General features: G+C 42.4%; 1 protein-coding gene across 2 annotated transcripts in view; it reads right to left on the bottom strand.

The window, feature by feature from the left end:
• The window catches only part of PPP2R2A (protein phosphatase 2 regulatory subunit Balpha), a 37,224-nt gene extending 24,370 nt beyond the window's left edge, over nucleotides 1–12,854 (bottom strand). The window contains exons 1-2 of one of the 2 annotated variants that reach the window (XM_068421336.1): nucleotides 12,656–12,854; nucleotides 10,166–10,240 (exon numbers count right to left, since the gene is read on the bottom strand). In XM_068421336.1, coding sequence (XP_068277437.1) covers nucleotides 10,166–10,240; nucleotides 12,656–12,662 — 82 coding nt within the window. In that variant the 5' untranslated portion in view covers nucleotides 12,663–12,854. Of the gene's footprint in view, nucleotides 1–10,165; nucleotides 10,241–12,189; nucleotides 12,284–12,655 lie in introns of those variants that run through there. The other variant, XM_068421335.1, reaches the window with a different exon arrangement.
• Nucleotides 12,855–13,126: the final 272 nt, after the last annotated feature.

Raw genomic sequence — 13,126 nt, 5'->3', positions numbered from 1 at the left:
TATTTATGGAAAAATCTCTGCTGGAATCACAGCCAGAATTTCAATAGGCTGCACAGCACAGAAAAGCCAGTGGTTAGTTTTCTGTTTGCAAATAACAATATATTTGGAAATAACATATGTGCTATTGTTCTGCATGCACATAACAGGAGCCTTTAGGCAATGCCTTTCTTGTCCCTGAGAATGCTACAGACAAAGAGCCCTGGAATATCTTGATTTTTCTCTTTTCGCTGATGCCATTCAAAACATACACTGCAAGTTAAAAATTAGTAGCAGTATTCTAGAAAAATATAGCTTGGCAATGCCTTTCAAAAACAGCTACTAGAATTTTGTGACTTCGTGTGCATTTCTGTTGTAGATACAAAACACAACTCCTAGAAACTACCACGCTGCTTCAGACTCTTCTCATACATTCTTTGACCAAAGCTTTTATTTCAGGTGCGAAAGCAAAGGCCAAAAATTTCTAAGGCTTTTAATCTTCATGTGTAGAATGCACGAGACCATTGTACCTCAGACAACGTGTAAAGTGCCTCCTTCCAAGGAAGGAAAATGAAAGCAAAAATCACTCTTACCTACCGTAAGGGCAGGGGGAGGGAAGGAGGGAGGGAGGCACACTCACTAGATGGATTTCAGGCAGCTTGCTGGAGAGCACGGCGCCTGTGAAGGTCACAAGTACAACTGAAGTTTCCAGCAGAGGTGAACACACAGTTCTGACTATTTAGTGACCGTGGAATAAAAAATTCTGATTACTTCACTCACTAGGGGCATTCACTCCTTTATCAGTTCATTTTAACACTTAATGCATTTTTTAGTAGCATTTGGAACCTCAAAAAATGGTCTTCCCTTTACCACTTGCTTCTCCCCGCCTCCACTTGGCAAGTATTTTCCTGTGTTTCTATTCTGGCCCAAGCACACATGCCTCAACTTCTTAAAAAAAATTTTATTAAACAGAAGCCAATACTAGTTTCTGGCCTGGACTTTCAGAGATTCTTAACACTCACTTCTATAAATGATGCAAAATGGATCTACAAATCTTGACAACTCTGTAAGGCAGGTGCTTATATTTGTAACACATCTTTAAAATATATATATAGTCTACTAATCTGAGTAAAATAGTGACATTTATTTTTAAGTTAATTATTTTACACCTCTCACCTTCTCTATTTATAGATTAAGATCTTTTCTTTGGATTGTGGAAGAGTTGCATAACAGCTGAAAACAAGACAGAGAGTATTTAGCAGTATTACTGTCCTGCAAGGATCTCAAAGTTCCTTGCAATAACTTTTAAAATTTTTGGAACTTCATTTTGGGCAATAGGCACAGCAGTCTTATAGACAGGGAAAACAAAGCATGGAGGGGTTAAAATGACTTAGTGACCTTCCAGATTAAACAACTCTGGATGAGAGTAATTTTCATTCCGGTCATTTCCCCAAGCGATCACTCTGCAGCTAAGCGAGCATCCGTGTCAGCGCCCAGCACTAACTGGTAGAGGTACAAGGCAGGACCAACTCTTCCAGAAGCAGCAGCTACTTGAAGTGACAATGAACCTACAGGCAAGCCAGGATGCACTTTGAATTCTAATTCCTCTTTCCATACCAAGGCCGCGCTTCACTCCAGAACAAGCTGAACACAGCAATTATTAAAAGATAATCCAAGATTATTTTTTAAATTATCTCCAATATTTTTAGAAATTGATCCTTACACAATGCACCAAGAACAGTACCTCAGAAGTTAGGGTTTTGTTATGTAATTCCATTGGAAAAAAGTCCAGGAACCCTCAAACAAGTGTCTTTGAGGATCATTATATATTTATAACGGATTTATTTCAGCACATAGCTCTTGTCTGCTGGACCACATTGCTTTAAAATTTTAAGTTACTTGAAAAAGTAAGTCCTTCAGACTAAATTTATAAGCACACAGACACATAGGTCATAATTTCTGTGAACCATCTTCTAACCTTCTACTAATAGAAGAAAATCCACCTGGAATTACTACTTTTAAGAATCAAAGAATGGTCCCCGGAATACTTTTTATATTAATCAGGGAAAAAGGAAAATACAGCTACTAGCATTTAACAGACAAGAACATATTAGAAATTACTCCAAATTTTAAATAAGGAGCTATAGTCTGAAGTCGCAATTACCTTAACTGTTCCTGAATACATGCAATTATCTTTTCTCAACTCCTCAAAAACAGAGTGCCAACTGTGTTAGTTTGGAGATCACATTATTCCCAGGGCATTAATTTAAGAACTGCAATTGAAAATGCAAAGAGAAACACTTCCACACAAAATGCATTCTATATACGTGGGAAATCAATCTTTCTTACAGTACAACTCTTTTAAACCCTCTTTTCCTGGCCCTAAAATTTTCTTCCAAAATTAGATGCAAGCGTAACTGCCTAAGGGGTTTAACGTGTGACCTAAATATGCTGGTTTTCTTAATGGTGCTATCACTTGTGGATCGCTAAGAGGAAAATACACTTTTATAAAGAATGGCTGACCAAATTAATAATTTCTCCCCCAGCGCTTAACAAAAGCACAGTAAGTTAGAAGAGAGAAGCCTGCAGCCACTTCTGTTTCTGTAACCGAATTACAGTCATGCACAGAAGCCTCAAATAATTATTTTCAGTAATATTATCAACTCGCAGTAGCAACACCCTACCTGATGTCGTTAGCCAACATCTTCATTTTAAAGGCGAATGTAACAACCCCAAACCTTCCAGCCACAGAGAAGAACAAGGGAAGACCACCATCACGTACCACTACCTGCTGCCCAGAGCAATGTCCTAAAGCAGTCCTGCCTGGGGAGCCAGAAAGTGAGCAACAGTATACTCAATAAAGGAAGTCCTGCTATATAAAATGATTAACAAGTGCACACACACACAGAGTATCAATACTTTACCTCTTAGGACAAGACACTTTTTTAGGCTTCCCCCATTTTCATGAAGGCTCATGTAACAGCATAAAAGAATGACAACGTCTTTTCTATTTCCAGCTTACTTGCATACTAACCCTGCATTTAGCTAGTGTGTGCTTTAAGAGCATGACTGAGCTATAAAGCAATATAACAAAGCTATAATTACATGTATTCCATTCAAGTTTAAAATCTAGAAACCTGTCTAGCTGTCGTTATTTTGACTGTGAGACCTACCACTGCTTCTTGAAGAGATCATTCTAAATTGGTTTGGAGCAAGTATCACACTTCCTGCATTTCTCTCCTTTTATTCTCATAGAAACACAATAACTGTTGTCTCTAACAGAAGTGCCTACCTATGCCAGGACTTTGCATTCATTTCAATCATTTTTTTTAGAAAGGTAAACCTCAGTTTCACATACTTACCGAACACTGACTTATTTTGCAAAACTTTTCACTCCATACTAAAAAATTGTAGACATAGTTATGGTAGTGCATATTATAGAGCATTGAAAATATGAAAAAAAGGTCTGGAAAATATCCTTAAGGCAGTTATAAAAGCATCTTATACTAAAGAAATTGCTTTGGGAGCACAGTGTTTCCTAAAGAGGAAAGAACAAAGCGTAGCCTTAATTTGGTGCTATCAGTAATTGATGTTTTTACTAGAGGAGATATAGTACATAGCAGATTTAATTGTATCTTAACAGCATCTAAAACAAAGCAGGCCTAATTCTACAGCATCTAAACGCGAGACAATACATGAGTTTAGGTGAAGTCAAAACCCCAAACAAGGGATCAATTTTTCAAATCATATTAAGAGTGATAAGACACGACAAGATTATCATTTGTCAGATTATCCTTTTAAAGTGCTTTACAGTAAAGCAATCAGTAAGTAATCTATCTCCCAATTAAGTGCTATTCTTTTCTACAACAACTTCCAAGAAACTAAACTGTGCTGATATTAACACAGTTGTTTTTACTAACAGAGCTGGTAACAATGCTAAACAAATCTCATCTCCACATACTGCTTGTGTGGACACTGAAGGAAAAAAAACCTATTTTAACAGCAGCACTACCGCACCATACCAAAGCTTCAACTATTTTATTGGGCCAGTATTTTAGTTCAGTCTCTTAAGATTACTGTCACAGTATTGGTGTTAGATATAGTCTGTTGCTGGCCTTCAGATAGCACATGTTCAAAGTATGTATCCTGAACAGCAAAGGTTTAAAGTCCTTTCCATCAGTTGATTTTACCATTTGTAGCAGCACAGCACTCGGAGATCAGGGTCTTGTGTTGACTGTACGCAAAGTCCTATGAAGAGACCAACCCTCTTCCAGAGTTCCTTGTGTTCCTCTGAGCCACTTGATCACTCTCCACACTATGCTGGCACAAGCACACACAGAGTGCTGAGAACCAGCTCAGGGTTCAATTCAGCTGAAAAATAATCCAGTCAAAACCACAATTTTAAGTATTTTTCAGCTGGATCAGCTTCCCAGGCAAGTTCGTTGTGCAGTTACATGAAGACTTGTGCCAGCAAAGTGGGAAGGAGTGCCTCTTTAAGCAGAAATGCTGCCAAACATGTAGCCATGGCCTAAATAGGCAAGTCAGAAGAGAACAGAAAGAAGGAAAAAAAAAAAAAAGGCAGACAGTATAGCTAGGAACACACAGCTCTTAACTCTTACTTCAGCATTGCATTCACTAGGAGTTAGACTCTTCATTTTACTTCTCCCAAAACACATTCTATGAAGCTACAGCTACCACAGAAACCCATTTCTAGGGTAGAAATACCCAAACCAGAATCACTTCAGTAGCACCTTTAAAATTAAAAGCTATCAAGTTTCCCAAAGCTGATCAAGAGCTGTAATCCACCAGGATTGCCACTGACAGCCAAGCTGCATTCATTTGTACTGTTGGAGTCTGACAGCTTGATCGCTACAACCACCGTATTTATGACACAAAAAAAACCCCAGTCTTTCTTCCAACTAATTTAAGCAAAAAAGATTCCAAGAACAGCAAAGCATCACAGAAGTAACAGAACAATACTGGTCAGCATGACTGACAAGCTGAAGTGCTCTAGCTACCAACCCCATGTCAAGAGAGTACTGAATAACTTCTAGGGAGCTGAACAGCCACTGACTATTCAGCTGTTTGCTAAATGCTCTTTGTTTTGGGAGACTTCACACTTTAGCCAATCTAGACCAGCAGTTCCTAGAACACAGTAGCCTATTTCTCTCTCTAGACACAGTCAGTCATTCTACAAACAGCTGAAGATAAAAGAGGTAAAATACAGCAGCACACTTAGGAATACAGAACAGGACTACAACCATGGGCATTTTTATTTATCTACAGCATATTTCAAACTACCCCTTAAAAGCAAACCTATTACTAGTCCTTGCTCCTCTAACTGATGTTACCTTATGAGCATATAGAACATAACCACAGCCCTCAAAAACCCAAATTAAGCTCCCTCCTACAATTATACCCCAATCTTTCTCCAGCATTATTGTAACCTCTCACACTTTCGCTACTTTTCTCTGAGAATTTTTCCTCCCCTCCTATTCCACCAATTCCCAATAAAAAGGCCCATCAGTGACTTCTATAATAATGTCATTGTTTCTCTTCTGTGACTCTTGCCCACAAACACAGCTCGGCAGAAGCCCCTCTTCCCAACTGATCCCAGCGACATCCCTCCATCTACAAGGCACAGGCCCCTATTAGTCGGTTGTTGGTAAGCCCACAGATCTGGATGTGCCACCAGGCCTAACAGTCTGGCAGGACAGAGCTAACCAACCTTCTGAAGGAAGCTCAGCAGCTCTAACCCACTACTACAGATACACGTTACTTGACAAAGAGAAAACCTTCTGGTAAGGCAACAGAAGATGGTGAAGTCCAGATGGTGGTAAACTGCTTTTTACAGCAGTCCTCATTCCTGGCTTCAGTTTTCCTTACTCTGAAGACAAACTACTATTACTGAAGCAACAACAGTTCCCATAGCTGCTCTGCAATTTTAAAGTCTGCCAAAAATAAACATGAAGCTACTCTTGAAAGATATAACATACCTAGAACCAAATACAGAAAGCATTCCTGAAGAAGAGAAAAGTCAAATCTTGTTTGTATCGCTGACCACACACACGAGCTGGCTACGGATAGAAATGTAAGAGACTTGATCTGTTCATCATCTGCACAAACTGAAACAGACTACAGCAATGTTTTGGCTATGAAAGAGGAAACATGAAACAAGTCATAGATCATTAACAAAGCAGCATAGAATGGTTAAGCATCAAACTTTGAAATTAAGTCAGTAATCAGCACCCACAGCAGATATTCCAGTACTTCTTTCAGAGGCAACTGGGGCATGAAATAGTTAAAAAACTTGTCAAAGATGAGCGGTAATCACTCAGGGTTAAAGCTTAGGACTTAAGTTCCTGGCTCCCAGCCTTGGACCCAGACTATCAGACTTCTACATATCTTTGGATTACACTTGAAAGAACATTTAGATACAGCAGCTTGACTCTCTTTCTTCTGCCAAGTAATTAAACAAATTTGACTTAATTTGTACTGAAGTATGAACTCATTCCATTAAGCAAGTGTCTAGTTTTCAGAGACAGTTTAAACTCACAATTCTTAGTTGTTTCCAACTGGAGTTGCCATTATGCCACATCTTGGAGAACGTAACAGCAGAAGAGTAAAAACGAGTCCCAAACCAACAAAACTGCTGCAGAAAATCTTTGTAATCCTTTTCTATAACCATGCCCATAAAGGAAACTTCCACTAAGAAAACATGGTAGTGTCTGCTCTCAAGTATTTCTGGACAGTTAAGGATGTTGTAGGACTGGGCTCCAGCAAGATAAATATAAAATTAAGAAGGGAAGAAAACTTCTATTGAGCAAAGAATCAGCTATTTCAGAAAGAGGCAGCACAAGCTACACCACCCTTGCCCTTACGCAATGAACTGCTAAATCACAAAAAGGCAAACTTTCACCGTCAGTTAAAATTAAGGACCCCAATTATAATGAAGCTGACACTCGGATTTCAATTTATAACCAGATTTCTGTGCTTAACTTTGTGATCTGATAGGGCCAGGCCACAGCTTACAGCCAAGGATAAATTCCATACCAAGAGAAGATAAGTTAGTTCTCTGCTCCTCCCACATCCATACTCCTTCAAGTCAGAAAAGCTTTGCCACAGCAGAATGACCCAGGCAGGCCCCAGACACAAGCTCACGGTCATCTTCCTTCCTCAAGCTTTAGTAACAGCTCTCCCCCTTCTTTCCCTTCCACCCTCATTAGCTCTAAAAGAAACACTGTCACATCCATCTATCACATAGCGCTTAGAAATCAAGAAAATTAAAAACTACATGTATCAGAGTTCATGTTTCGGCCATCAAAGCCACCAAATATTGACTTCATAACAGAGAGCTGTTCCAGCCTAAGTATCTACCGAATTATAGGTTATACATATGTGAAGGTTACGAGGTCTGATCTGACCTCAAATGCACTAGAAGCTACGTACCAGCATTCTGAGCAAGCTTTTTAAAGTTGCCACCACTATTAATGTATTAGAAACATTATTCTCCATTGGCCTGTTTTATAGGCACCACTGCAGAGAGATCACTGGTTTTGCACTCTACTGATTAATGCAATTACATGGATGCAGTTTTCCTGGTTAACCTTCCATCAGTTCAGTTTAAGCTGTCCAATATAAATATTGCAACATTGTATTAGGAACAGGAAGAAAACAGAAAGTGAAACCTCCCATTTCTTCAGGTCTGTTTTCTTCACTTTGTTTTTAGTGAGGTTTCCTCATTCCACAACAGAAGTTAATCTTTAAAACTTGAGATCTAAAGCCATTCAAAAACCAAGCCCCCACACCCTAGGTACTACCGTACACACATCGGCACTGTCCTCAGTCACAGACAGGATTAGAGTTCGTACTTGTTAGCTTGCAGATCACAGTGGTTCAACAATCATTTAAGTTTCAGACAACAGGATTTTCTTTAGCTTTCACCATGGTGCCTGCCGCAAGAAAGCAGCCAGAAAGGCAGGCAGGGAAAAAAGGCCCTCAGACTCGGCTTAGAGCCACTGTCAACTCGTCCTTGGGTATTGCGAAGGAGCACCAGAAGCACGCAAAGCTGCTGTGCCAATTTTCGCAAGAACCACACAAGGCTCTGTTTCACTGAAGTGAACCCTAAAGCCAAAATATAGGTAATAAAAGGAAAAATATGACCAGCTTGATACGTTATTAACCCTTCCAACAGTATCACAGGGAGATGTTACGACGCATAACAAGAACTCAAAGGAACGCGTGGAAGCTCAACTTGCACTTTTGATTAGACAGCTGGCTTTCAACAGTTTCCAGCATGAATTTTAGGGGCTGAATATACAGGAAGAGGAGAGATTTTCAGCTCAACAAATTCATTACAACCAAGTGTAATACCAACCTTGGGACCTCACTCCAGGATCTAGGCATTTAAATTTCAGGATGTCTTGCAGCGTATTGAGGCTCTGAGGTCTGCTCCTTAAGCCTCATCCTAAGTCAGTCATAGCTGACAATGAAACCAAACTGCTCTTTGGGTCACAAAAGCAGAAGGCTAAATCTTCCATAAACCCAAAAATGGACATTCTTACAGTTTTTTGGAAGCCATCCTGACTGGCTTGCTGAAACTGAAGCTAGTTAATTCACTTACAGGGAAGGCTTCCCTGAACTCCACCCACCATGACTCCAGCAACACACAGCACAGCTGCTAACCTGTCAGGAAGCATAAGGCCAGCAAGTCATCTCTCATACCATGAAGTACGACACTTCAGCACAGCTAAGGAAGTGAAGGACAGCCCATTTCCTGACTTCTGCATTTCCAGATCCCTGTAAAAGCCACTTTACCATACATACAGTAATGAACTTTCTATATATATTACAGGCATGTCAACATGTCTATTTTAATGAAGAATTATTTGCAAGCACCTGCCACACAACCACAACTTCTTCAATATTTGTACTTAATTAATGATTTAGTTTGATAGGTAATTAAAGTAAATGTTACAGAATTTAAAGTCTGCCGGGGAAAAAAATTATACTACATTTAACAGTAGTTGTGAGTACAAGCTTTAACATAAACTTCCTGAAGAATTTAAAATTAAACTTTAAAAAAATTCTTACAGCTTTCTGGCTTCCAAAGCCATCTTTCAGCTTGTAAATGACAGGAGTCTTTGAAAGTGCATGATCTGCCACATGTTGCAGCTAATAAATAAAAACAAGTCACTTATGTTTATACTGATTTTTTGGCCTCTGGAAGTTAACTTGAACCACACATCAAATGGCAAAATAATGGGAACTGTAGTTACTGCTTTTCTAAATACAACATTAATCTCACTTGTACGTCAGAGCATTCAAGATATGTAAAAAAAGAAAAAACCCTAGGAATTGCAGAAGTGACAAGGCCAACTGCTGGCAGAAGAAAAATTTTAACTCATGATCTCACAGGCTGTGTTGTGTAAATGGGACTTTATGGCCAAAGAAATGTAGAAGTCAGGGGGACTTTCCTCAAAAAAGATTGCAGAAGAGATTTTGCTCTCTAGCACAGCAATTGAGCAGCACAGTGAAAGTGTGACTCCTCTAATGATGCCCAATCCAAGTAAAAGAAAATAACAAGTACATTTTTTGCAGTCACAATCCGAGGCAGCCATCTTAGTGTGAGGTGATATTTGTCATTGGCAGCTTAGAAAAGTTTTAGGCGATTTCCAGTATCATCTCAAACACAAAATCCCTCCTTACTTAGTAAGTAAGCACGCACAAATATTCAGATTTCTTCCTCTTCTGGTTAATAGAAGCTAGAAAGATTGGGAAAATTACTTGATCTTTATCTAGTACTTAGATCTTCAAAGAGTACAAACATTAATTAATTCTCACAACACCTCCCTGTGGAATGCAAGTATCACATTCCCCATTTTGCAGATTAGGAAAAAACACAAATCAAAAGCTGAGTGACAGGAAAATCTTAATCTTGGCAAACAATTCCAGCAAAATATTTAAGCAGCCCGAATTAAGCCCTTCTTAAAAGTGTGCTGAACAGTACTCTCAAACCATAGTTTAATCCTAAATCTGGGTATCTGAATGCCCATTAAATGTCTATTTGCTTTGCTCAAGTTCCATACAGCAACACTGAGATATTTTAGTTAAGACAGGGTTCATATCTCCCTACCTGAAGCGTAGCTAAAAAGTCAGAAAACATTCAGTAAAAAATAATTGCTCTTACCTTCTGCTACATCATCATCCACAGCGCCTTTCACCTGAGAAAAACACCACTGAATGTCATTTCCTCCTCCAGCTCCTGAAAAACACAATCAAAAAAGTGAGACCCCCCACAGCAACACACAGAGCACACAATAGGTACGACCCAAAGTTTCAGACAGCCCTGCACACGCCTACTTCCTCAGCAACGCTGTCGGCACAATCACAAATTGCCCCTCCCCACCTTTTTCGTTTACAGATATTGTTTTTGTCATTAGTGGTTTGCCAGCATTCAATGGAGCGTTTGTCAAAAACAGTGTAAGCACAAGCAGTGACACCAGCCTCCACCACCAAAAGCTCGCCGGACTAAGGAACATCGCTAGTTCTGACTTTAACTGCGCATTTAAAACCAGAGGGCACGAACATCTTACTTCACACCAAGCTTCTTCCTCCTTCGAAGTCAGAACCCTCTACAAACACACACACACACTCACCACTTAGCAACTGTCAGAAAAAGCTGCACATATTTTTTAAATTTCCATCTTTCCTTCACTATAAACCAAGCTGCGATTCATTTCCTCCTTCTACAAAAACACTGAACTGAACCTACACACTAAAGGCTAAAGAAAAAAAATTTTACCACAATTTTAGAGTCTCTTCGCAGAAGTAATGAAAGCAATTATCAGCCTTAAAAAAAAGCAGCAAATCCGAGCAGAAAAGCAAACAAGCAATCAGATGTTAACAAGTTCTACTACCATAGAAAACGGATCGAAGAGAAAACTTCAGGAACATTACTGCCTCGGCGGAAGGCAGTGATTCATTTGAACCCTGCCACCAAAACACACACAAAAATCACCACCCATTTCTTTTGCATTTCATTCTGAGCAAATCACTGCAGGGCTGAGTACATACAGGAAGGGACCGAAATGGGCTTGCCTCCTTTTTTTTTTTTTTTTTGAAAGCCACTGTCAAAATGGAACTTTTCTTCAACACAATTCAAACAGGCTGAGCAACAGATGGCATTTACACGTTAATCCAGAGGTCTGTTATGGTTCTGGGGACTTCTTCCCTCTTCTACACTAAGTTAAAGGGGGGAAAAAGTCAAAGACAAGGAAATTGGAAACACCAAAATAATCTTTCCAAAAAAGACCAAGTGTCTCAGAATGTTAAGAGAAGTGCTGGAATACAATCAGAGTCCAGTTTGCATTTTTTGCTTGCCTTAATTTATTTTCTGAAGGATTACAAGTACAAGCACCCGTCGATGCAAGAGATGTCAAAACGCTTTTTGCAGATGCATTGCAAAGGTTTGCCACACATCTCTACCATTCCCCCAAACCCGTACAACGCATTTTCTCTCCTCTCTCCATTTGTCATTTAGCAGCTGGCACCATGGAAGCAGTTAAAGGGGACAGCTTCTGAGACAAATCACTGCTCTTTCTACTTAAGGCTAAAATTCTATTTTTCATACAATTTACTTGAACCAAGTTGGCACTCCCCCCCGCCCCCGCCTAAAACAAAAAGACAAGGGTGGAGCATGGGCATATGGTGTAGTGGAAAAAGGCAAAGCACAAACCTAATACAGCCTCTCCTGCTTGCTCCTCCAAATGCAAAGCACTGAAAAGACAATTCATCTGCAGAGGAGGGGGATGAACGTCTTTCCAAATGAAGAAATCACAAGGAAAAGTAAGAAGGAAAAGAAACCTTATACATACACACTTCTAGCCTACCAAGAGCACTTCAGGATGCAAAATGGGGAGCAAGCACGGGAAGGAATGAGAAAGAAAACACAGTAAGACCTGTATTATTTAATTACATCCTGTACCCTATTTTACTCTCATTTACAGATGCTTAAAAGCTGCACCCTACAGAAGGGTGCAATTGTACTCCCAACACAAGCACGTCTGCACCCTGGAACACCTCTCCGTGCACAGCAGCACTTCTCTGCACAGTCCTCACTAACTCCACCTGAGAAATAAACGCAACAGACAAGCACGTATACAAATCCAAAAACCCTGTAGGGGGGAAAAAGAAAAAAGGCGAAAGACCCACCCTGTCTGCAAGCCTCCTGCATATTGAACTTCCAAATACACCGCTTCCCCCATCCAAGCCCCTCCACCTTGGTTCTTTCATGCTGCTTTTTCCCCCCAACCCCGATAAGGGAGGGAAGGAAGAAGGGGTGGGTGGGAGGAGAACACGGTTTCCCAGAAGGGGGAAAAAAAAAAAATCAGGAACGCGCAGGCGAGGCGGAATGGGAGAGCGGGGCCGGGGAGCGAGCGACCAGGGGCAGGCGGCGCGCCGGCAGCCGCGGCTCGGGGAGGGCAGAGGCAGGCTGCGAGACACTCCCCGAGCCGGGGAGAACACCCGGCGAGCCGGGGCAGGCAGGGAGGGAGCGGCACTGCCCGCTGCCCCCGCCGCAGCCCCGCGCCCGGCCGGCAGGCCGCTGCCGCAGCCTCACCTGCGCCCCCCGCCCGGCGGCGGCAGGGGCCGGTGCCCCGCGGGGGCAGCCTCCCCTTACCTGCCATGTTGGGCTCGCGATAGCGGCCGCGGCGGGTCGGGCGGTCTCGGCGCTGCGCGGCGGGGCCGCCGATGCCGAGCGGGGGGCGGCAGCGGGGGGCGGATGGCGGCGGATGGCGGCGGGGGTGCGGCCGGCTCCGCTCCTGGGGCTGCCCCCGCTCCGCGCCTCGCTCCGGCCCCCCCCCCTAACGCTCCACTTTCAAAATGGCGCCGGCCGAGCTGGGGGTGACGTCACCCGGCGGGGGGCGGGAGGGGCGGTGCTCCGGAGAGGGCGGGGCGGGGCGGAGGGTCCCTCACCGCCCCCCGGAGGGCCGCGCCGGGCCGGGCCGGGCCTGGCGGGCGGCCGGGGCCATGGCGGGCTGCGGGGGGCACGGCGAGGGGCCGGAGCCATGGTGGGGGGCCGCCGGCCCGCACCTCGGGGCCGCACCGCGGGCCTCGCCCGCCGGCGGTCCCCTGCGCGTTTGGGCTGGCG

The sequence above is a fragment of the Nyctibius grandis genome, chromosome 33 (genome assembly GCF_013368605.1).
Source record: "Nyctibius grandis isolate bNycGra1 chromosome 33, bNycGra1.pri, whole genome shotgun sequence".
NCBI classification, from domain to species: Eukaryota; Metazoa; Chordata; class Aves; order Nyctibiiformes; family Nyctibiidae; genus Nyctibius; species Nyctibius grandis.
The sequence above is the reverse complement of the archived record's forward strand: the minus strand, read 5'-3'. Positions and strand labels throughout refer to the sequence as shown.